Genomic DNA, 24,060 nt, shown 5'->3' with positions numbered 1-24,060 from the left:
GCAATGAAGTTCATTAAACAATTGGTTTCAATTTAGCTTATGTATATAGTTGAAAAGAAAAATGGCATCGGGGTTTTTTTTTCCACCCTGAATTTTGGAAAACTTGATGTGTCAATTGTGTTAACAATCTGTGAGAACTCAGAATCATCACTTTTCAAAGCAGAGCTGTATATTTCAGTTCTGATGTAATAAGTGCATGTGTGCAATTAAAATGAAGCAGATAAGGGCTGATGTTTCTACAGTGCCTTACTTTTGTGTTTGCACCTGAGGTGTAATCTATGTGGGAGTTTTTTTGTATGTTGGATTACTTTTCCACAGAGCCTTCCTACTAGTTTTATAGTAATATCTCTTGACGTGAATTTACATACAGAGGAACTGTGTTTTTCTGATAGGATCACAGCCCACGTTTAGAATGCTGGTTGTACTTCTGTAGAAAAATTTGATAAAATAGAGAATATAAACTCTAAGTATGTCTCGTGTTCTATACTCCATCTCATTGTTCCAGTGACATAGTACTATATCCTTGTAAAAGATAACATGCTAAGGCTTGGGATACAGGGGGAAAAAAACCCCAACTTTATCTATTCAACTGAAATAAGAATTAATAGCATGTGTGATGTCATCCTTACTTGCTTCCTAGGTGCTGAAATGAATGACAGTCTTTTGGGAAGCCAACTTCTGCTTAGCACTCTTCTTCACAATACCTTTTTTGAGGAAGTAGCTTCAGATCTTGTGCTGCAGCAAGATGGCCCATATGACTTCTACCAGCATCCCAATATTCAGCAAGTCCGACAGTGCCAACCTGTACTTGACAATTTTGCTAAAGAAATAAATGGGCTACTGCAGGAATGGCCAGAGCATCCTGTACTTGTGCAGGTAAAAACACCTCAGCAAATGTTTGGGGGAAGCTGGAGCATTTTAGGATTGCATTTAGGTGTAAATACGTCTATAGATATGCATAGACATGTGCATACACATTCATATGCTTGCGTAGATGTTGTCTGTATTACTTATGCAGATGTTCTGAAGTCATACCTGTTTATTCATAAAAGGTATAGGTATTATTAGCTGTTCTATTTTAGTTATGAAATGTTAGGTGGGGTTCTGCCAACTCTGAACTTAGAACTTTAAGCAATCTTCAGACTTCCATAGCTCAAAGATCCCTAGGGTCTTGCTGTTTCTACTCCTGTTTTTTTCCGAAGTTCTTTCTTTCATAATGCTTTAGAATAATTATTTTTAGTCTCTCTTATGGGATCTATGTGGTCCTCAGGTTACATTTCTTAGAGTAATGTAGAAACTCAGATTCTATAGGAACTCTGCGTTAGGTCATTCGTGCTACCTTCCCCGAGTGCATTGGCCTTACTGAACTAGTGAGCTTATACTAAATTGAGAAAGCAGTTTAAAAATGTAAAAAAAAAAAAAAAGAGAATCCTTATCTCTTGTGGGGAATGGTTATGCTAACAGAAATTAACTCAATTTCACGGCTTCTTCTGTTGAAAGTGCATTTACTATGGGCTGAATGCTTTTGTTTTTATTCTGCAGCTGTTAGTTGTGATGGACAGAATCCGGAGTTTTCCACTTTCTAGTCCTCTCTCAAAGTTTCTGAATGGCTTGGAGATTCTTCTTGCAAAGGCACAGGTAAGAAAAAAGGCTAAGGAAAAGCTTTGTTTTCTCTTTTATGCTTCCTTACCTGTATTTGGTACCATGTTACAAACACAGTACGTGAAAGCTGTCTGCTTGACAGGATTTGGGGAAGTGAACTTACTCCATGCTGAAAGTTTCAAGAGCAAGAACCCAGTAATCCAGAGTAATGCATGAGTCTTGCCAGGCAGTGACTAATTTCTGGCTTTGTGTAAAGGGGAACTTTTCTTTTCCAGGACTGGGAGGAAAATGCTAGTCGAGCCTTGTCCTTGCAGAAGCATCTTGATCTGGTCACACAACTGATTATTCAGTGGCGTAGATTGGAGTTGAAGTAAGAACTGTCCTTCCATGCTGCTTTTCCTTAGATACTGTAAGCTTTTCATCTCCATATGGAAGCACATTCCAACACAGAATTGCCTTAATCCTGGAACATGCTTCTGTGCATCTGTCATAGTGAAAATGTGGGGGGAAAAGAAACCTCCAGCGAGGATTTGTAGTGGCTCAGAATGAGCATATCCAGGCCCTATGTATTTGCCTTAGGAGAAGTAGAAGCAATGTTTTACATATGCTCTCCTGTTTTCATCCTAGGGTTTCCTGACCCTGCAGGGTCTTTTCCTGTTTAATAACCATCATTAAATTGTACTTAAAAATTATTGTCCAGTCTCCTGTTTAAGACCATGTAAAATTTTTATAGCCACAGTATGTCCCAATCAGGAATTCTACAAGTCCACCTCAGTTTCTGAGAAAAGAAACTTTTGAATCTGCCTCTGATGGATTTTGCTTTACCATTCCATAATTTCTTCTCACATATTTAATAATGTTGCCAAAACAATGATCCTCAGGAGTTGATTGTATATATGCTGATATGTGTGTATGTAATGTATGTATATAAGCCTATGTGCAGATTCTTTCATCCTGTTACATTTTCCATTAGTTAAATAGAAACAGAAAACAAATTTTTGTTGTTTTGAACACAAACTACCCCTGATATTTTTGATTTATCTCCTCTCTTATTGTTTCTAGTTGCTGGTCAGTAAGTTTGGACAATATTATGAAGCAGCATGTGGAGAAATCCACAAAGCACTGGTTCTCAATCTATCAGATGATTGAGAAGTATGTTCAAGAACAGACAGAGGCAAACACAGAAGGTAAGTGCTGGCCTTAAAATGAATGTGTGATGCAGTTCTAGTGATTACTAAGGATATATGTTTAAGGTCCTAAATGCCAGAATTTGACAAGGCATTTTTCAGGTATAGTTCTTTGCCCTACAGTAAATTCCATGACTGTGTAGGGTCTTCCATATGGAGTGAACTTTGTATTTCTGAAACAACTTGGTGGCTCATAGGGCCGGTGTTGCAATGTAAAGAAAAGATGTCTTTAAAAAGTATCTAAAAGAAAGTAGAATTGTGATAGCTGTATGTCGTCATGCACATACAAACATTTCAAACAGATCTGGAGGGTAGGAGGCCTCCACCTGCAACTGGAAAAGGCACCTCGGTTTTTTTAGCTGCAGAAAGCATAATTCATCCCAGCTGAACTGCTTTTAACATTCTGTATAAAGCCTAAAGTATTCTTAGAATAGGTAGGTTTTGGTATGTACTGTTCTTAGCAAATCTGTCCGCACGTGTTCATGTTACATAAAATAGGGGAATGAGGGGCAGTACCTTGCCTCCCCCATATTTAATGGAATTGTAAAGATGAAAGCAGTATCCTCTGGCTTGAGGTCGAGTTTCCAATCTCATGACTACTTAATGCACTTGATGAGCTTCAGATTCTTAGCTTATATTACATCTCCAAGGGGACCACATGTCTTCTTCCATAGGTAATACTCCAAAGACACTGTATTCTCTACCAGATTCTTCTGATCTGTTTCTGTCCTCATGACTTTGAGGAGTTAAGAAACTGGCAGTGACTAATTTGTAGTAGGGCTCATCCTGACTGAAAAAGCCATTCATTCATTCATTCATAGATAATAGCAAGTATTCTGTAAATACTCAGTGCACTGACTCTGCAATTGGACATATAACTGACCTTCTCAGTCAATATCTTAATGCTGCTTCTTGTTCCCTGTCCTTTGCCCTGTGTGGCATTTGTTGGTTTTACTTATTAAATCAGAATTCTTCCCCTCTCTGCCCCTGTCCTATTTTGTTTTGAACTTTTCCTAATCGAGATACAATATTTAGGTGAAAGTTTAGAAAGAGCAGACAACAATTTTCATGTAGATCTTCTGGGGTTTTTTTTGTTTTCTCTCACTTTCTTTCTAAATTTCTGGTCCAATGTTCAGGAACTGAGCAAATGGATCTGAAAACGCTGGTCAGCACCTTACAGGCTTTCATTGAAGGCTCTACTCTCGGAGAGTTTCATGCACGGCTCCAAGCACTATTGGTTTTTCACTGCCATGTATTGCTGTTGCCTCAAGTAGCTGAAAAGGGTAAGTTGTTAGCATTATCTGTGTTATCTGTCCAGCAGTCTGGCCATCAAGTGTTCCAGACTTTCCAAACAGGTCACTAAGCTCCTAAGTAGAACACAAACCAATGATGCTGTTTTCCTGTTGGTCAATTTACCCCACCTTGTGGTGTTGCTAAACTTCCAAAAAGAACAGGGGTGCATTTATTGTAATGGTACTGAAGAATATCTTCTGGTAAAAGAAGGATGATAATGATTATTAGTATTATTGTTATTATTATCTGTCCCTTCTCACTTCTAGATGTTCTGTGCAGCATCCTGTGGAATCTATACAATTACTATAAGCAGTTTTCAGAGTGTGTTGAGGCCAAAATCACTGAACTTCGTCAACCCATAGAAAAGGAACTTAAGGTAAAAGGAAACTTGGCTCGGACAATGTATCGGCCTAATCAAAGGGACAGTGGAGCAGATACAATTTGAATTTGTCTATAATAGCTCTGTTGGCCACTGTAATCCCTACTAAACTTCACATTTTCTTTGGCAAGAATTTATTTTTGAGGTGGGGGATGAGTTGATTGAAGGCTTTAAGGTTTGATCACTCCCATTTATCCCTGCAGGTTTCTACCAGTGGTGAAGCCCCTTTGGATTTCATAACATTTGGCTATGCAGCAGTTTTTATGCAGTGCAAACACTTTATTAATAAGATGCCTGTGCAATAATTTTCTCACTTACTAAAATGTCTTGCATTTTAAGACTACCAGATCATCATAGCTTATTAGGTTTAAAGATCATCTTTGATAGGGAAATACTTCATTTCATTTACATAAGTAATCCCACTAATTATTCATTTTCCCAATAGGAATTTGTGAAGATTTCCAGGTGGAATGATGTCAGCTTCTGGGCTATAAAGCAATCAGTTGAAAAAATACGGAGGTAAGCCAGAACTTAAAATTAAGCTCCCTATTTTGAACCTTCCTTCTAGATGATTTCTCTATGATGTTGCATTTGAATGCAGAAATGTTTCTTCTGCTCATAACACAGTGGAAACATTTATTTCCAGCAGCTGAGAGATTTCCAGGATTACAAAACCCAGTAACATTTTTGCTTTCATTTGGTAATTAGAACCCTCTTTAAATTCATGAAGAAGTTTGAAGTTGTTCTGGATGAGCCATGTCGGCCTGCCTTGGTGGAAATTGGTAAGGAAGAGCAGCTGGACTGCATGCAAAAGCAAGAAGAATCTGACGACAAAGAAACCAAAATTCAGAGGCTAAACAACACATTAAGAAAGGTTCTGTCTGCTAGAACAGATGTTACCAAGGTGACTGAATGAGTTATTCTAAGTGTGGGAAGAATATTTTCTGTGTTCTCATCTATATGTTGCTTTTCACTGATTTATTCAGGAAGGTCTTATGTAAGTGTCAAATCTGTTGAATATATCATAAACTTCTTTGGTCTTACTTGTGTTCAGTGTTACGCAACACTGCAGATGGGTGGGAATGCAGCATGGAATGACAAGCATGGTCTGTACTGATCTGGTGCTATATCTGTGCTCTGATAGAGAGATGAGGCAGTCACACATTTCATCTCCAATTTGCTTACATATTGTCTGCAGCAATTTGTTACTTCTCTACTATTAGTGCAGTAAAATAGCCTGGGAGTTGAAGTTGTTATTTTTTTCTAAACAAGGGCCCAAATAAACAATCGTGTAGCTGTGGGATTTTTGTGTATATAAGCTCTGATTAAATATTAAGTCACTTTCGGCTTGGCTACTGATAGGGGAATGCACTACACTGTCATATGTTTGCTGTTGGCTGACAGTTACTGGACTGTGAACATTTGCCTTGGACAAGCTGATGCATGGTAAATCCTGCTCCCCAGAGCGTCAGTTTAGTATGTCTCTAATTAATTTGCCCAGCTCAGAGAGGAAGCCAGGTAAATTTCTTCCTGAAAGAATTCCTACTCATATCGTTAGTTTTTATTAACAAGATGCAAGGAGACAGTCATAACTCATCAGAATTTGGTGGTGAGTGGGAAATGCTGAGTTACACTCAGCTTTGTTCAGTTTCTTCAGACCAGGAGCAGGGCTGGTCTTGCTCGTGTCCTGTACAGGAGGGTAGAGCAAGGAGGCAGAAATCTAATGCAAATCTAACGTGTTTGATTGATTGAGGGTTTGGTTTGTTGGTCAGTGATTTGTAAGCCTATTATTGATAGTTAACAAGGTTGTTGGTTTCACTTCACGTTGTCTTCATTCCTTAAAGAAGATGCATGCAAACATAAATCGAACAAAAGGATTAGCTTTGGATGTGCTGAGGAATTAATTCTGTTACTTAATAATTTCTACTTGCGCGCTGGTTTTGTTGTTCTTTAAGAACAAAATTCGTGTCTCGTGGAAAGTAAGTGAGGGTGTTCTTACCTGGCATCCTGAGGGCATTAGTGATTTAGGGGAATGCCTTTAAACTTGGAAGGCAGAGGAAGCTGACCTGAAGCAGTGATTACTTTTTTCATGGAGGTAATGACAAATGCCTAAGACAGTAAGATCGTAGCGTCTTTCATTTGCTTGACTGTTTTCAAAACTAATGTCTGCCTGACATACATGTATTATAATTCTTCTCGAGTATTGGTGCTGAACTGATGAAAGAATCACATGAGCATGTTTTGGGGTTTCAGATGAATTTAGCCCTTTTTTTAAAGTGATTTACGCCTAGTGATCAAATGAGAGCTTTGAATATTTGTGTATAATTTTATTTCATTTTTTTTTTCAGAGGGCACTCCCAGAATGTCAGGATGGCATTACATTTCGTACAGAATCTCTTCAGTATCGTCTGTCTAAGCTTACTAAAAAAATGAAGAAAATGTGTACAGCAGTTACAGAAAATAATTCATTCCTAAGCCTGGTGGAAAATCTCGACCAGTTCACAGGTTAGGTTTTCTTGTGATTTCCATACCACAATTGACATCTATAACATAAATGGAACAAACCAGGAAAAAGTGCAGATATATAGTCATCTTCCTAGAGTGTCTTTGCACAGCTGCTTTGTGTACGTGAAATTTTCAATCTCTTACCTTTGTCTGCTGTCTTCTATACAGGTGGTATTATTGTTTCTGTAGCTGAACTGCAAAATTTAACATTTGACCAGACAGCAACTAAGGAGAAGCAGAAATCCGAGGCAAAACATATTCAGATGCAAAAGCAACGGGCTTTGTCAGATCTCTTTAAAAGCCTTGCTAAAACAGGTGAGCTTTGACTAAAAATGGACTTGATTTAAAAGTACAGAGTTCTTGAGCATTTTACTATCTTTGCCAGTACATCTAAACCCACCATAATACGATGACAGGTAACACCTTTACCTTCCTCATTCATCAGCCTTTTCATGTCTTAAAAATGATCCCTAACTCAACCTTCTTAAAGGACGTGGGGCAGTGAAAAGTCCTAAATGCACACAGGTCTGTTAGTCTTATTTCAGCTGTTTTGTTCGGCTGTGTTCAGCTCAAGATAGCTCAGCTACAATGTGTTCTTACATTACAAAACTTGCAGCATGTTCAAAGACTTGTCAAAATAAGAACATTTGATATCTTACTACCAACTGTATGAGTGACATTTTTCATGTGAAGAACGAGGGCATGGAAGGATGTGTGCTCAAATACTGTTCCAGGTTTGTCGTACCGGAAAGGTCTGTCTTGGTCCCGTTCCAAAGACTACCAGGAAGTTCTCTACCTTCGTCCACTGGACTTGTGTAGTGCATTGGCTGCAGTGAATTGTACACATGAACTGGATGCCACGTATGTACACAGGACTTTTTATCCTCAGATTGTGTGAATTGCAGCTGTAGTACATGGAATTTATTGCTTGTTGATTTAGACTGGATTTCTGGATGGTAATTCATTTAGGATTTTGCATATTCCTTTCCTTCTATTACTTCTCAGTTTGGTATGTGCAACTGAGCAAGGATTTGGGTTTTTTTCATTTTGGGTTTTTTTTTGGTTTTTTTTGGTTGTTTTTTTTTTTTTTTAATTTGCACTTCAACAACTGTACCCTCAGTTTCATTCTTTCCATGAATTAGATTTCAGTTGGCCCTCCACTGTCCAGCCTTGCCTGGGGTGCTTTGCTAGCATTATATTAGAGTGTAAACTGCTAGTGATTTTATTGAAGGTGAGCTGTGATTGTCAGGGATTACTTCGTTGTTTTGTCTTCATTAAATAATGGCATATTTCAGGAGAAAATGCAAATTCTTGGAAGTGGGCATTAACAGAAAAACTTTCTTAGAGGAAAGATGGTTTCTCAGATTTTTTTTTTTTTGTTTCTCTGTCAACAAGTGCTTTTTTTTTGTTACTGAGACATGCTGGCTGTTGTCCTTCTGGGCTGTAAGGGTTTAGTTTATGGTACCTTGCATCAGGGCCAAAAGAAAAGCTTCCGTGTGAAGCTGGATTTATTTGCATGAGGGGAAGAAAAACAGTATCACTAATTAAGCATTAAATGGTATTCAAAGATGGTGATCTTGCTGCTATTGCCATTTGGTTTCCTTAGAGTTTATTTTAAAAATTTAATGTTTTCTTAAGATTAGAATATTTTTAGATAAAATGAAGAATTGCAAGATGATTGCATTTGCAAAACAACAAATTTCAAGCAAAACTGTTGAGGTGAAGAGCTGACCTGGTGGCTCCAGCATGCTGAGGTACTTTTTAATACCAGACCTCTTTGTGTTCTGCCAGGTTGCTGACAGAGATTTCTTCTGGCTGGGATGGATGCCAGAAGTACTTCTATCGGTCACTTGCACGTCACTCTCGGCTCCAGACAGCATTCTTAGCACCTGCCAAGGTAAAAACAGCAAAGTAAAAACAGAATCTTAATTCTGTTAACTTCATTTTACCAGCTTGGACTGAAATTTCCTAGCAGTAAAAAGGTGATGGGAGATTATGCTATGTTGTGTAATATGATATTAAATATGACACTTTTGTACCACTCCTTAAATGCAGCATGTGAAAACCTGCTGTTTTATGAAGGGACAAAATTGGTTTAGGGAAAGAAGTTAATGATCTGTTCAGTGTACAATGTCTTTCATCCCATCAGATCCCAAATTGCTACTTGTTGTGCATGAAGGAACTCATGAAATGCTGAATCCAAACTTGTAAGGAAAATAAACCCAATGTTATTTGGTGTTCGTGAAGAAATCAGTTGATATTTATAATTGGGCGTAACTGAAGTCTGTGTCCAGCACAAGAATTGCCAATATATTTCTTCATTTAAAGATTGGTCTAAAATCAGTAGAACAGACAAATGAGTTCTGCCAAACCAGAACCACTTTTGCAGCATTTCAGAAACAAAGTGTCTCTTCCAGATGCTCTTCCTCTCACTATGCATTACCCCTTGTTTTACAACATGATCTTACAAAGTCACACCTGATATTGGATACAAATAGTGGAACATGACTGTGATCAGTTATGCTTTGTGTTGTGAGCATTTATTCTGAGCCTTACGATGTGACCCCCTTCTAATGAAAGGAGTGAAAGTAATTGTCAGTGTATCTGGTAAAATGAATTGAATGGTTTTAGCAGTGGTCATGAATGTAAAGTATTTAGACTGGTATCTCTTCAGATTTTAATCATTACTTATAAAAGGTAGATTTAATACTGGAACTAAATTCCTGATACGAATTGCTGCAGTGGAGTGATGTGTAATGTGACTATTGCAGAAGTTACTTGAAAGTCAGATTTGTATGCAGGATATATAGAAGATGCAGAAAAGATGAAGATGGGGAAACTAATAATTGTAACTCTAGTCTGTATATTAAGACTTGTTCAATTAAACCATAATCTTTCAGTCTGCTCAGTGAAATGGAGGCACAGAGAATGCTGTTGTCTGGTTGTTTATCTGACTGTTCCCTCCCACTTTTTCTGTCTCTGTTTTGTTTAGGATATTGGACTAGGTAGCATTGAACGATGCAAAGGGTTCACTGCACACCTCATGCAGATGCTTGTGAGACAGAGGCGATCTCTTACTGCATTGACAGAACAGTGGATCTTACTGAGGTATTTTCCATCTTCCAGCATTTAAATGTTGGCAAGAAGTTTTCACAGTAAGCACATCAGTTCAAGAAAGATGGAAAATAAGGTAGAAGAGAATAACAAATTTTTCCTCTGCTTCCCTATGTTTATCCTCCCCTCATTTAAACCTAGATAGAAAAGATTTAAGTTTATCCTATCACTGCAGCCAGTATTTTGGAATCAAAATAATTTTGTAAAACAAGTTAGGCATATATGTGAAACAATTCCTGTAGTTAATTTCACAGTTAAACCATTAAACTTACAGATTGTTTTATCTCTCTCATTTGGTATTGGCCTAAGTTAATTTTGTTCACATTCAAGTTGTTGGCTTGACCTGGGCCAAATAAATGATCTGGGTGGTATTTTGAGCCAAAATAAATAAAGCATCAACAGCTTACAAAGAAAAATTCTAGAAAGGTGGGACATACTAAATGTTGTGTCAAAACTGTAACAGGAAAAGTAAGACTCTTTCTTACTTGATATGATTTTTCACTCCATTGCTTGAGTCATCAGAGTGATTGCAGACACCACCTTTGTTGAGCATATTTGTGCTCAGCACACTGTAATCCACAAAACTTTCTGAAGTCAGGTTAGGAGCTAGTACCTTTGTACAGAGAAGGAATTCTGGACCGGAGATTACAGGTGCAAAATTTATTCTAACCCCAGGAAACTTGAAAAAAACAAATAAAAAAACCCAACTAAACAAACTCTTCAGCTTTACAGTCACAGGAATAGTAAAATTTTCAGGACACTTATCTGCATTACTATGACTTTCATAGCAAATCAGATTTCCTGGGTTTTGGAGTATTTCATAATTCAGGGAGGGAAAAAACCACTAATTAAACAACTTATAAAAAAAAAAAGAGAAAACTATTTTTTTAGTTTTTCCAGGAGAGGTTATTATCTAGATTTTTTTTTAAATTAATTTAGTTAAAGGTAGAGCTTTTAAAAAGGAAGTACAACATAAAACTCAGTGATTATAACTTCTCCTTCTTTCTTTTTAACTAGGAACTTCCTGAGTTGTATACAAGAGATAGATTCTACGTTGACTGCTGACAGAGACTACAATTCAGCATTTCCTCCTCAAGACAGTATTCAACAATGGACAGACAGACTGCAGCAACTTTCCATGCAGTGCGTGATGGTTCTTGAGGATCTGTCTTGGTTTATCCAGTGCTGCCCAAAAGAAGAGTCAGCCAGGTCCAATGAGAGTGAAAGGACCGATGTCAAACCCAATATTTTTCAGAATTCAGTACCTGAAATGGGAAATGTTCTTGCAGGAATACCTGACCTGATTCCCTCAGATCTAAAACACTTGTCTCCAGTAACAACTGAGCAATTGCCTCCTGGATGCAGAATGCGAAATAAGGATCAGCTGTGGCTGCAGGTAGCTACACAACTGACTGCAACGATGGCAAATGTAAAGGCCATGAAAGCAGAAGTGGACCGAGTAAGACAACAGTCACGTGAGACCTCCTTTTATTCCTGGTGAGTTCTACACATGAACATCTCTTCTGTTTTATGTTCACATAATATGTGAAGTCATTTTGAAAATTTTTGCCTATGCATATATTGAAAAGTGGGTTCAGATGCTCTTCAAACATTTTTCCTTTCATTTTTTTTTGCAAAATGCAGTGCCTGACTCTTTAAAGAAATGTATGTCTTCTCCCACTCCCCTGACAAGTCAAAAAGATTTCCATCTCAGCTTCCCACTTTGTCTTTGGTCTCTCAGGATTTTATCCCCATAGCTCCTTAGCTAATGAGGTGAATTTCAAATAAAAATTTAATGAAGAAATTTTCATTTTAAAAGAAATTTGTAGCCTATTTAATAACAATCTTCTAATTTTCTCTCTGCTTCAAACAGTGTGAATATAAGCTTGTTGTCAGACCTTTTATTTAATAAATTCATGGAGATAGGCTGCCTCTCCCTTATCCATGCCCCAGAAAAGGTTTAATCTTAAATTGGGCTGTTTGTTCTTCTTTCAGTATTATGGTATTTCTGTTGCAGGAGAGACTTTGAGGTTTGCGCATCAGCTGTGAGTTGTTTGCTGGAAGTCTCAGCCCAGTTACAAAGCATAGAGTCCCTGTTTCTTCCAAATGGGCAAGACAGGGAAGCTGCAAATCAGATGGCCCTCATCAAGAGCCTGAAGTATATACAAGAAGAAGTTAATAACACGTCTTCAGACTTCACAGCCTGGAGAACACAGCTTCTTGCTTCTGTGTCAAATTGCAGTGGTAAGGATAATATTTCTCTACCTGATTTGTAACGTTGGTAAAGACACAATTTATTAGTGTGGTTGTTGCTGAAGGTGGCCCCGTGTTCCTTCTGTTATCCAAAAACTTCATGAAATTCAAACTTTCAAAATTTAGTCCAGACTTTATTTGTGCAGTATTATTTTTTTACCATCTCTGTTAGTGACAGATCTTGCACCATGTTGAAGATCAGGATTAGCAAGGATATTTTGGTAGAACTGGGTAGTAAAAATTGCATAGTGCTGTCATTGTCCTTGCATAAAGGAAACATAGGAACTTGTAATCTGATGTGTTTCTTTGTAAAACTGCCTATGTTACGGTTCAAAAGGAAATCAACAGTCGGATGAAGAGTTTGTGGAGCAATTCTCAACAAAAGTGGAGACTGTTATCCGTGCTGTTCTGTATGCTGTTCAGTGTTTGGTAGAGAGAAAACAGGAAGGTGGAAAAGAGGAAGAAAAATCTTCAGAGGAAAATGGTAAGTTTGTCAATATACTTGAGTGGGGAGCAGAAGAGTTTAAACAATGCAAACCTTAAAATTTCTTAAATTGTGTGTGTGTGTCAGAGGTACCATACACAAAGAAATTGCTATTTTAAGAGAAGTTGTGTATTTAAACAGAGAGGGTAGATATATCCAGATTTCTTACTATGACATTTTTAGATTGTCTGACTTGATCTCCATTTTTTTCATGTATTTCAAACAAAGAGGATGCGGCCTTACTTGATGTGGTTAAAGCTGGACATATAACTAAACTTTTGGATGAAGATCTGTCTGCTGATTTGGAGTCTCTACATGTGCAGAAGGCAATTTTAGGTGTTTCAGAGCTCCTGGAGAGCCTGAAATATTACAGGGAAGACTGTACTTCATATAAACATAAGGTAAAATTGTTCTTTTCAAGAGTTTATTGGCTTAGGAGTCTCAAGAGATTTGGAATTGTGAACTACTTTGGTGGTTCAATGTGCGTCGCTTCTTGCCCAGTGCCTTAAAACTAGAAGCATGTGAGAAACTGTGGACAAATAAAGGTAGTCTTCTGTAGTGCAAAAGTCAGACATTTCTGTAGTAAGAAGACAAAGTTTTTGGTTTTGTGAAAAATCTAGAAAAGCTCCAGAAACTGTAGAAATTGTACTTAAACTCACTTACTGATATTTCTGCTTTGAGCATTTCTTTATAGTCACTATCATGACCCTCTCTGAGGTGCATGTCACTAAGTACAAATAATGACTGACAGCTCTTCTTGTTTTTTAACTGCAGTTCTTCAACCAGTCCTGCTATTTGCTGGTGCGTCTACAGCCCATGCTCTGCAAGTACTCAGACCTCATCCTGTTCTACCTCACCGTTTCACTGGCATCTCACAGGAGTACTGGAAAATTGCTTTCTGTTCTAACCAGCATTTTTACAGAGCTTGCCCTAAAGGTAAGTTATTAAGAGATAACAGTGGGTATATGGCAAGCATATATTTAATGTGTAAGAGTCTTGAGTAGAAACTAAGCTAAGTAGTAAGTAACTAAACTTACTACTGAAGAAGGCTTTGAGTTTCTGTTTGCCTTTGCAGGGGTTTTGTCTGCCAAAAGAATTACTTGAAGATGAAGCAGGAGAGGGAGCAACAGAGTTCCATGATTATGAGGATGGTGGTATTGGAGAAGGGGAAGGCAAGAAGGATGTGAGCGACAAAATAGAAAGTGAAGATCAGGCAAGTGTTTGGGGTTGTTCTTGTTTAATTGAAGCAAAACTAGAAAAGCTCTTGAAATCCATGATGTGGATGTCTTGGGTAGAAGAAACATGAAGTTACCTTCAGTCACCTATTTATTTTGGCTTTCATCTTTGCATATCAGTTTACAAATATTGTTGTGATACTTAAGCTTTTACTATATAGGCAAGATCCATTGTAATTTTTGGCTTTACCAATGATTTAGATAGAAGACAGTTTTCGAAAGGGTGAAGAGAAGGAGAAAGAGGATCAAGATTCTAAACCAGACATTGAAGGAGAAGACAACGCAATTGAAATGTCTGAAGACTTTGAAGGAAAGATGCATGATGGAGAACGGGAGAAAAAAGGTTTGGTTCTTCCACTATGGCAAACTTACAAGAAAAGTTATAGATCAGTCCAGTAAAGGTTGACACTTTTCTGTAACATGGGCATGTGTGTCTTTTTCAGCATATATCAATTAAGTGAATGGGGTGATGAAATTAAGGTTCAAAGTATGATTGCTTATTTGTTTATAAAGTTAACAAAAACATTAGCTTTCCCTCCTCTGTACTGAAACACATTCTGAACTGTACACAGAAGATGAGGAAAATTCAGATGAAGAGGAGGAACTGGATAAGCAGATGGGCAATCTTGATAATGCTGAAGCTGATGATAAACTAGATGAAAGGCTCTGGGGGGATGAAGAAGATGATGATGATGAAGAAGATGCTAGTAGTAAAACAGAAGAAACTGGACCAGGAATGGATGAGGTAATAAGGAAAGGGGTGGGGGGAAAAATGTATCAAAGGAATTGAACTCTGCTAACTTAATGTGACCTAGAATGGGAATTGCCTCTCAGAGCTCTTGGCCTTAGGAAGTGGAGTTAAATTTTGTTTAGTGTTTCAGGGCTTTTGTTTAATGTTGTCTTTTTTTTCTGTAGGAGATGGTCTTGTCACTGAGACTTTGAAAAGCAGGTAACATAACTGAGTGTCTTTTGGATTTATTAATAGGAGGATTCAGAGCTTGTTGCAAAAGATGACAATTTGGGGATAGGAAACAAGGATAATAAAAAACAACCTCCCAAGAATGAGGAAAAAGAGCAACAGGAAGAGGACAGTGGAAATAAAGAGAAAATCCATGAACAAATTGATGAGGTAAAAATTACTTGGACTACATGAAGTATCTTGCTGTTAAACCACGTTCTGTTGCTCATATCATGTGTTTCTCAGAATTTGAAATGGGTTTTTTTTAATAGTGAAGTGCATTGAAAAAAAGTTAGTTCATTTCAGAGCTAAAAGTAAACCATACTGTATCCATTATAATATACATTTATTTTCTGATTTTTATTCCAGAAAGAATTTTTTTTTTGCAGCACCCTGAACTTGTAATGGCTGCCAAAACAGGCTTTACAGTGAATTGATGTTTTGATGGTCAAAGCTTCAAAACTCTAATTCTGGTGTGTTTAGCAACAGAAACACCTTTTCCGTGTGCATTTAGCATCTCCAAGAGTGCATATTCTGTTTAGAATGTTTCAGAACTGGCTTTTGAACACAAAACATGCTGGTTTTAAGTACCACCAATTTATGCAAATGCATTTGCTGAAATTTTTCTTTCTGCTCTTAATGCATGAGTCTGTGTACCACTGGAAATCCACTTTTAACTGATCAGAATGTAATATTGTATCCAGTATTTCTCTGTCCTAGAGAATACAGTAGTATCTTATTTCTTATCTTTGCCTATCCTCCCACTTAGTACATGCCTGTTATTTTTTCCCCCATTCTTTTGCTGACAGCGTGAGTATGATGAGAATGAAGTAGATCCGTATCATGGCCAGCAAGAAAAGGAGCCTGAAGTTGAACCTTTGGACCTTCCTGATAATTTGAATCTGCAGAGTAATGAGAAGAGTGATGATGAGGAGGATGAAGGTACAGCTGAAAATCTCTACATTTCCTAGATGAAAGCCACATGGAAATGGAGGGAATAATCAGTTCATGAACCCTTTTTGTCTATAGAAAGGAGAGAGGTGGTGGAAGGATTCTGTATAACCACCAAGAAGCTACAAATTCATTTGTGTATCAAAATACCAATATACCAAATGCAGGCCAGACAAGAACTCAGCATTACAGCATTTTCCTTTACCTCCCTTTCATGCACACTGTGGAGCAGGCTTTCTCATGTTATCCAAGTGATACAGCCTGACTTTTGCTGGAATCTCCTTATTTAATAGTCCAGTTGCTTTTGTGGTTTCATATTTTTTTTATTATGCTTTCAAGAACATTATATAATAGAATATGTTATTCTATTATACTTTAAGAGTATTTGTACTCTTAAAAGTCAATTGACCCTCAGGAATATTTGGTTAAAGGGAGTTAGTAGGAATTCATCTTGCTATATTGCTAGTTAGAAATCAATTGAGACTTAAAGGAATTATCTGGCTATAGAAAATCGTAGATTCTGTGTATAGGACTCAGTATTTTATGGGTTTTTGATAGACTGGGCTGTTTTATTCCAAATATCTGAATATTCAGTCTCTGTACTTTGCTGAAAGTTTTATATACCTTTCTGATTTTTTTTTTTTTAAATCCAGAAGAAGAGAATGATTTTGAAATAGATGAGAAACCTGTGGATTTAAATGAGGCAGAGAAGACAGAAGAACAGAAGGAAGAGGATACTGGTGAGACAGAAAGAGATGATCAGGATGCAAAAGCAGCTGAAGAAGGCGTTTCTGAAGATAAAGAGGAGAAGGAAGATGAAGGAGACAAAGATGTTCATGATCAAGAAGATGATGCAGGGAACACTGAGGATGCAGAAGAAGAAGAGGAAGAGTCACAACCACCTAATGAGAAAAAAAATGAATCTGCCGAAGATAAGGGAATCCCTAATGAAGACCAAGGCCTTCAACCTCAGGTAGAGTGTAATAAATAAAAGAATTTTTTTTTTTTTTTTTAATTGTCTTATACAAGATTGAAGAAATGGATGTGTTCTGTGATACTCCAAAACAAATTTGACATTGGTAGATACAATGTTAGTGAGATCCTTCATCAGGATAACAAGAGCTATGCTCTTTAAACATGTGTTTCTGCTGTCTGTGTTCCTGCTGCCTCCTTGGCCTTGTGTTAGAATGGAATAGACTACTTCAGTTGGAAGGAACCTACAGTGATCATCTAGTCCAACTGCCTGACCACTTCAGGGCTGACCACAAATTTAAGCATATTCTTAAGCATGTTGACCAAATGCCTCTTAAACATTGACAGCTCTGAGGCATTGACCACCTCTCTAGGAAGTGTGTTCCAGTGTTTGAGCACCCTTTCAGTGAAGAAGTGATGTTAAAGTCCTAATGACCATTCCCATGCATCCTATCACTGGGTACCAGGGAGAAGAGATCAGCACCTCTCTCTCCATGTCCCCTTCTCAGGAAGTTGTAGAGAGCAATGTAGGCTCACTCTTCAGCCTCCTTCTCCAAACCAGACAAGCCCAAAGTCCTTAGCCACTCTTCATGGAACATTGCTTCCAGCCCTTGCACCACTTTTGTTACCCTCCTCTGGACACATTTAAGGACTTTCACATCTTTCTTAGCTTGTGGGGCCCAGAACTGCACACAGCACTCAGGTGAAGCTGCACCACTGCTGAACACAGTGGATTCACCACCTCTCTTGACCAGCTGGTGTTGCTGTGTTTGATGATCTCATCCTAGAAGGGGTATCAAATTTAATAGGACTTTCCCTTTGTTAACCCATCCTTAAACTGTGCCTGATGACCTTATTCATCTTTAAGTGCCTTTCAATAACACACAGTTCTCAGTGTTTTTTAGAATGTTATAATTGATGTTATTTCAGGAAGAGGAGGATAAAGATAATTCAGAGATGGATGAACAGATTCCTGAGGCTGAGGAAAGAATGGAGCATGAAACACAAGGGCAGACTGGGCAAGAAAATCTGCAGAGTGACAGTGCTGTTGAGCTGGCTGGAGAGGCTTCAGAAAGAGACCAGTCTAAAGAGGTAAATTATGTGGAAGTGTCTGAGTTAAAAATGCTAAATTTGTGAATATGTTTTCAAGTTGAAATTAGGGAACTGCCGCCATAGTTTTTAAGAACTGTGTATAAGACCTGAGTTTATACCAGTTATAAATTCACTGAAAAAAACCTTCAAGACCATGTAGATACACCCTGCATTTTCACTACTATAAAGGTAAGTTTAGGGTAGTTGTTGAACTGCAGAAGTGGCTTGTCTGCTCTCCATAAGAATTATACTTGCAGTTATGAGTCATTGGTCATTCAGAACAGAACGTAGCAAAGCACTGCAGTTTTAACATCTGGAGTTTGTTTACAGTAGTTGCTATTTTCGGTTACACTTGAAATTTTTTTTTTCTTTTTCAGGAAAGTGGAACTGGAGCTTCAAGTGCAAATCAGTCAGAAGGCCATGAATCCACATGCATGGCCCGGATGGCTTCTCAGAAGCAAAGCAGGAAAAATACACAGGTTCATCTCTGTTATAAAAAATTTTAAATTTTTGTTTAAATGTCTTAATATTAACCAGCAAATAGGCAGGACTCAGTTTCTCCTTGTTAGAAGACTGTTCTCATTAGTGGTGGGTTACACCTCTCTTGAATTTCATGGTGTTAATTTGTTTTCTTCAGAGTTTCAAGAGGAAACCTGGCCAGGCAGACAATGAGCGCTCAATGGGAGATCACAATGAACGCATCCACAAGCGACTGAGAACCATGGAATCCAGCAGTGAAACAAAGCAGGATATAACTCAGCCTCAACAAAACGTGGAGGAGGCTGAAGCATTTGAACATATTAAACAAGGCTCTGAACACTATGATGCACAGACATATGGTACAGTGGTATTTCTGGGTGTAAAGAGTTGTCATTGCAGAATCAAACCTTGAAACACTCGTATTTGCTGTGGTTTTCCCTGTTTGCTTTATAACATTACATTTGACCATCCTTGCTTTGGTTAAAGATGCAGCATCATTTCACTGCAATAAATGCTACTCTTTGGCAGTCAGACTCAAACTAACAGTAACACTTTTGAAAATACCGATTTGACTTATAAAAATGGATTTTATCTTAATATATATCTTTACAATCTGTTCTCTTCAAATCTTACTTCAGTTAATCCACACAATACTGAACTTGACACAGCACAGGAGAATGAAAGATAAAACAGGGGTTTGAGCCTCAGATCTCTTCTAAGTTCGCTGAAACTGATATGCAGTGGCCTCAGAAAATGCAACATTTTTTTTAACTTGACTACTTCTTCCACTTTTCTCTTGACACGTGTTGTTGTCTTTGTGCAGATGTAGCTAGCAAGGAGCAAGAGGAACCTATTATGCCTCCTGAGGAAAAGGAAGAAGGAGACTGTGAAGATGCAGCAATGGAAACAGAAATGCAGGACGAGGATCTCAGAGCAGTAGACACTGAGGAGCTGAAGCCAGAAAAAAAGAAGTCTACTGCCACTAAACCTCCTGGTACATTTACTTAAAAAGTATTCTGAATATATGCTGATATGGATCTTAGATGTATATGTAGGTATTTAGATTTGCATGCAGTGGATGAGTTTCATAAGACTCATCTGTTGTAAAATCTTTTGTAAGGCTAAAATGCCTGCTCTAAATTGATTCTGCTGCAGCAATATTCTTACTTCTGCCTAGTAACCAGCATTAGCCTTTGCTAAATAGATTGAGTGACAGAGGGGTTTGCTGCTTTCTTTCAAGTTAATGGTCTCTAATCTTTATCCACCACTTTGAAGAAATAAAAAGCAAACACTTCCCTGCTGTTCAACACAATGCCAATTCAATTAATTGGCATATAACAATGCATTCCAGTGTCACCACCATCAGCACCATGTAATTCAACTGTTTTATGTATAACTTCTGGCAAAAAAACAAAATAAACCAGCAAGAAGTTGAGGAGCTGGTCTGAATAACATCCAATGAGGTAGCACCAAACTCTCACTGTCTTCTTTCTTAAGTGGGAACAAAACTGAGCAGCTAACAGAAGTGACTGGTAGAGGAGAAGATAGATCTGACTTGTCAGCCACACAGCCCCCCCAAACAAAATAAGCTAGATAGAAGTATCTCTTGCCAATTGCAACAGAAATTGTAATTTTGATGAATCTGAGTAAATGACACTGTAGCGTAGATTTTGAACAGTTTTCTTCTTGAACAACACAGCGTGGCTGGAGAGCGGAGACAATTTTTACAAGCGTCCCACTCCCGTGAACTTTAATCACTTAAATCCCTTGCTAAACTCTTTTAGCTTTATGGTACAGGTGTGCATGTAATCAGTCTACTTGTTTTTCCACACGATTCTCTAACTGTATGTTCTGAAAAACTAAAGTTTTCGAAACATCTGCTACAATGTCATACTTTTTCTCCTTTAGAATATTTCTTAAGAAATTAGTTGTTAAACAGCATAGTACAGTAGCAATAGTAATAAAACAAACTCTTTAGTCCATTCCTTTATTTGTAAATTGATTTTTGATTTATAGAAAACTGTTCTGTTAAAAAATTAGAGAGTAAAAGAGAAGCAAAGATTGCTGGTTTTTAATGATGATTTTCTGACTGTTCTCAAATGACTTTATACGTCCTATCATTCTGTCAGAGGCTATGAGAGTCAATAAATGTACTTCACCAGTGGCATTGTCAGGTGTTAAAGACCTCTTAACTACTATTTTGTTTGTTTGGCAAGAAGCTTACAAGACAGAAAAACAATTTGCACTAGGAAATGCATGGTTATCTGTTCCAGTGAGTTGCAAGATGTATTCATCCCATTCCTAGAATTAAATGTCTTAAAATGTGGCACTTCTTTTAAAAGAAAATGTCTAGGCTGCACTACAAAGCATATGAGATGCTCTGTAAAATAGTCAAGATACGATACTGCTTCTTGTATTATGTGTGATCCATGAAGTCAGTAATTAGTTTTGTGGTTGTAGGACCAGGTGAGGTGGAGCCAGAGATCCAGACTTTTGACTTGGAGGATGTCAGTGACTCTGCACCAGAAAAGCTACCAAAGGTGACTGAAGAGAAGCCAGAGCGAAGTAAGGACTCGACCATACACACAGCCCACCAGTTTCTGATGGACACTTCCCAGGTAGGATCCCCAGGCTATCTTCTTCCAGCTACAGTAGTAGAAAAAGATGGTTTTACTTGACCTGTGTTAATGAAACTCTGAATGCAAAAGGCTAGAATTACTTTTTTTCAGCCAACTCAGTACCTTGATACTATTTAATAGCAGAATGAAAAGTAACACACATATACTGTTGTATATGCAGCTGAATGATGCCTTTAAAATGACTAGTTCTACCCATGGAATCTTCTCATATAGTTTTTTTTAGAAGCTTCTGTTTTTCTAACTGTAAAGAACTGTTCTGCTGAGATGAATCTGCAGATCAAATGCTTGGTTAAAGTGGAAAGCAATGGGCAAGGGTATGTGGCCTGAAGACAACAAAAGGGTACATACAGAATCCACACTTCAGTTAATTCATTATAATATATTACTTCTTTATAAAAGCTGATTGCAGGTATTGTAGAACCTTTTTGAGCATTTTATGAATGTCTCAATTAAAAAAATACTATGGCCTAGAAGATCCTAGAGCTTCATGTAACACTCAGGGTTTTCCAGTGCAAACTTCATTGAAAAAGCACATTTTATCATAAAGACCTATGGCATAGAAGCAGTTGGTGGTGAATAACCAGTTGATAAAGTAAAAATATTTTCAGTGTCTAGTTTTTTTAGAAGGATTGACTTTTCATTCTTACAGTATGGTATCCTAAGTACACACTTGGAGGGTGCTATTCTACTGTTTCTGTGCATAATACAGAAAGGATTGTGTCCCAGCTACATTGGGTATTTCTGTCTTAATGCCAAATATTGCAGCTCTTTGGAAAAAGGCTGCTGAATGCAAGCATTCTCCTGTTGTTAAAATAATTGTGGTTTTGGGGTTTGTAGATTTTTTTCCAATTGGCATGCAAAATGTGAAACAGGAGAGGGAGCTCTTGCAGCACCATTAAAGGGGAAGGGAACGAGGCTGCTGGGGGAAAAGTGCAGCTTCTCAGCTTTCAGGGAAAGGAAGAAGAGATAAATCCCCTCCATGTATATTCTTGCTCCCTTCCTTAAACCTACAGTAGTTGACCAGTGGGACCAGCTGCTTCTTCTTGAGGAATGAGAAGTTACTGGGACTACTGAGTTTGCAGTCATGGGCTTATTTTCCTTAATCCATAAACCTGCAGGTTATGCAGACCATGTACTGCTGTTCTGCTAAGCTGGGAGTTTGTAAGTCAGGGACAGAGGTTGTCAGTGGAAGCACAATGAAAGTAAAAGAAGTATCATAAAGTTTGGGTGTCCTTTAACAGAATGGCTTGTCAAATAGTATTGGTGCCAGGTAAGGAGGATGATGTCATTCAGTCTTCAAGTGGTTTGAATGAAGCTTTTAAAAATATATAATTAAGTGAAGTACACTGTTTTCAAAGATACTAGGTAGGTGTAGTGTTCAATAGTTTGGTCTCCATTATACTGTCATTAAATCTGGTGTTTGTAAAGATCATTTCACTGTTTTATCTTGAAATTCTGTGGTTTATTATATTCAGTGTCAGCATCATAGATGTTCCTAGCCTTGTTTCTATATTGATTATATCACATATGGAGATATTTGTGGGGGAGGTATTTATCTTTAATGTACATGGAAGCTATTAAAAAACATGGAGATTTAAAATCTTCATTTAGGTATTCAGGTATTTTTTTTGTTTAAAAGAATAAGAACAATGCGTTTATACTTTTTTTATAGTTTGCTATACTTTGGGGATCACCAGATGTGTAAACTTATTTTTCTGTCTCATAAAACTCATAATTCCACTTCTAGCACATTGTTAGAGATCCTGAAGAGCTAAGAAAGGAACTTGAAAGGCAATTGGAAGCTTGGCAGACACAACAGCCTGGAACTCCAGAGGAGGTTTGTGACCTCATTTGAATATAAAACTGTCATAATAATCCTTCATTGCATTATTTCATCTTCTTTTACTGCTAAAACATTGAGGAATCCAAGCAGGCTGGAATCTAAATACTCAAAATCACATGATTTAGATACTATTTTTGTTGTTACGTTTAACTTACTCTGAAAAAAAAATTACATTATTCTTGAAGCAGGATGATGTTTCAGATCTTGTTTTGAATGTGAATGCAGATTGTCATATGAGACGCCCTCAGTTTTAGCTGGTTACTGCCCTCCCCTCACTGCCTTCACCTTAGTGCACTGAGGTTTGGTTTCTTTCTTCAGACAGTGGTCTCCTACTGTTTTTGTTTTTTCATACTGCATTTTAATTTCTTTGTGTGATGTTGTAGGAGAAGGAAGCAGCGCAGTTGTGGCAGAGGTATTTAGCACTGACATCTCCTCTGTCACAGCAGCTTTGTGAACAGCTGCGACTCATACTGGAACCCACTCAGGCTGCCAAGCTGAAGTAAGTTGGGTCTTTCTGAGGCTTCTGATTTCTTCAAACTGATGGGTTTGGGGTGCTTTAGCCTCTGTAAAACTACAGCTTTATGTTGTTCTTGTGTTACAGTAATGATTCCTGCTTGCAAATGCCTTCAATTTCCTTGTATGGGAACATTAGGTTATTTTATTAAATGCAAATATGATATAGTAGTAGGCACCCATCCTGAGGATATTTCCTCCTACTTTTTTTTCTCCTATGTAGCAGGTGATCAATCAACTTCACCATTTGAAGTGAAGTCAAAGATTATGTTAAAAGTCAAAATGTTTTATGTTGTTTATAACGTTAAATGATTTTTTTAAGAGATACAGACTTGTTTCAAACTGGTGGAGTCTAAATTCAAGGTCTGCCTTCCATTTTAGATACCTAGATGTAAACTTCTTTTAAAAACACTGAATATCCATCTTACATTAAAAATGTGGGGATTTTTTAATCTATAACTATATATAAGTGTTAAGATACTAATTTTGGATTTTTTGTATTTAAAAAAAAAATTTTATGTGGGGTATATGCTGCATAGGCCATGGATTTCCAGAATGAG

General features: G+C 37.6%; 1 protein-coding gene across 2 annotated transcripts in view; it reads left to right on the top strand.

Annotated features, from left to right (window-relative positions):
- The window catches only part of MDN1 (midasin AAA ATPase 1), a 93,453-nt gene that overhangs the window by 63,062 nt on the left and 6,331 nt on the right, over positions 1 to 24,060 (top strand). Inside the window, exons 66-96 of one of the 2 annotated variants that reach the window (XM_032105052.1) lie at positions 641 to 876; positions 1,543 to 1,638; positions 1,878 to 1,972; positions 2,665 to 2,789; positions 3,926 to 4,072; positions 4,349 to 4,458; positions 4,907 to 4,980; positions 5,170 to 5,365; positions 6,810 to 6,966; positions 7,135 to 7,281; positions 7,701 to 7,827; positions 8,758 to 8,863; positions 9,959 to 10,074; positions 11,098 to 11,577; positions 12,098 to 12,324; positions 12,671 to 12,817; positions 13,046 to 13,218; positions 13,592 to 13,753; positions 13,893 to 14,030; positions 14,254 to 14,395; positions 14,628 to 14,797; positions 15,038 to 15,181; positions 15,820 to 15,952; positions 16,615 to 16,934; positions 17,864 to 18,025; positions 18,403 to 18,504; positions 18,663 to 18,864; positions 19,329 to 19,499; positions 20,966 to 21,123; positions 22,892 to 22,981; positions 23,371 to 23,486. In XM_032105052.1, the coding sequence (XP_031960943.1) occupies positions 641 to 876; positions 1,543 to 1,638; positions 1,878 to 1,972; positions 2,665 to 2,789; positions 3,926 to 4,072; positions 4,349 to 4,458; positions 4,907 to 4,980; positions 5,170 to 5,365; positions 6,810 to 6,966; positions 7,135 to 7,281; positions 7,701 to 7,827; positions 8,758 to 8,863; positions 9,959 to 10,074; positions 11,098 to 11,577; positions 12,098 to 12,324; positions 12,671 to 12,817; positions 13,046 to 13,218; positions 13,592 to 13,753; positions 13,893 to 14,030; positions 14,254 to 14,395; positions 14,628 to 14,797; positions 15,038 to 15,181; positions 15,820 to 15,952; positions 16,615 to 16,934; positions 17,864 to 18,025; positions 18,403 to 18,504; positions 18,663 to 18,864; positions 19,329 to 19,499; positions 20,966 to 21,123; positions 22,892 to 22,981; positions 23,371 to 23,486 (4,969 nt within the window). Of the gene's footprint in view, positions 1 to 640; positions 877 to 1,542; positions 1,639 to 1,877; positions 1,973 to 2,664; positions 2,790 to 3,925; positions 4,073 to 4,348; positions 4,459 to 4,906; positions 4,981 to 5,169; positions 5,366 to 6,809; positions 6,967 to 7,134; positions 7,282 to 7,700; positions 7,828 to 8,757; positions 8,864 to 9,958; positions 10,075 to 11,097; positions 11,578 to 12,097; positions 12,325 to 12,670; positions 12,818 to 13,045; positions 13,219 to 13,591; positions 13,754 to 13,892; positions 14,031 to 14,253; positions 14,396 to 14,624; positions 14,798 to 15,037; positions 15,182 to 15,819; positions 15,953 to 16,614; positions 16,935 to 17,863; positions 18,026 to 18,402; positions 18,505 to 18,662; positions 18,865 to 19,328; positions 19,500 to 20,965; positions 21,124 to 22,891; positions 22,982 to 23,370; positions 23,487 to 24,060 lie in introns of both variants that reach the window. The other variant, XM_032105051.1, reaches the window with a different exon arrangement.

Source organism: Corvus moneduloides, chromosome 3, assembly GCF_009650955.1.
Source record: "Corvus moneduloides isolate bCorMon1 chromosome 3, bCorMon1.pri, whole genome shotgun sequence".
Classification (NCBI taxonomy): Eukaryota; Metazoa; Chordata; class Aves; order Passeriformes; family Corvidae; genus Corvus; species Corvus moneduloides.
This window is presented reverse-complemented; position numbering and strand designations above follow the sequence as displayed.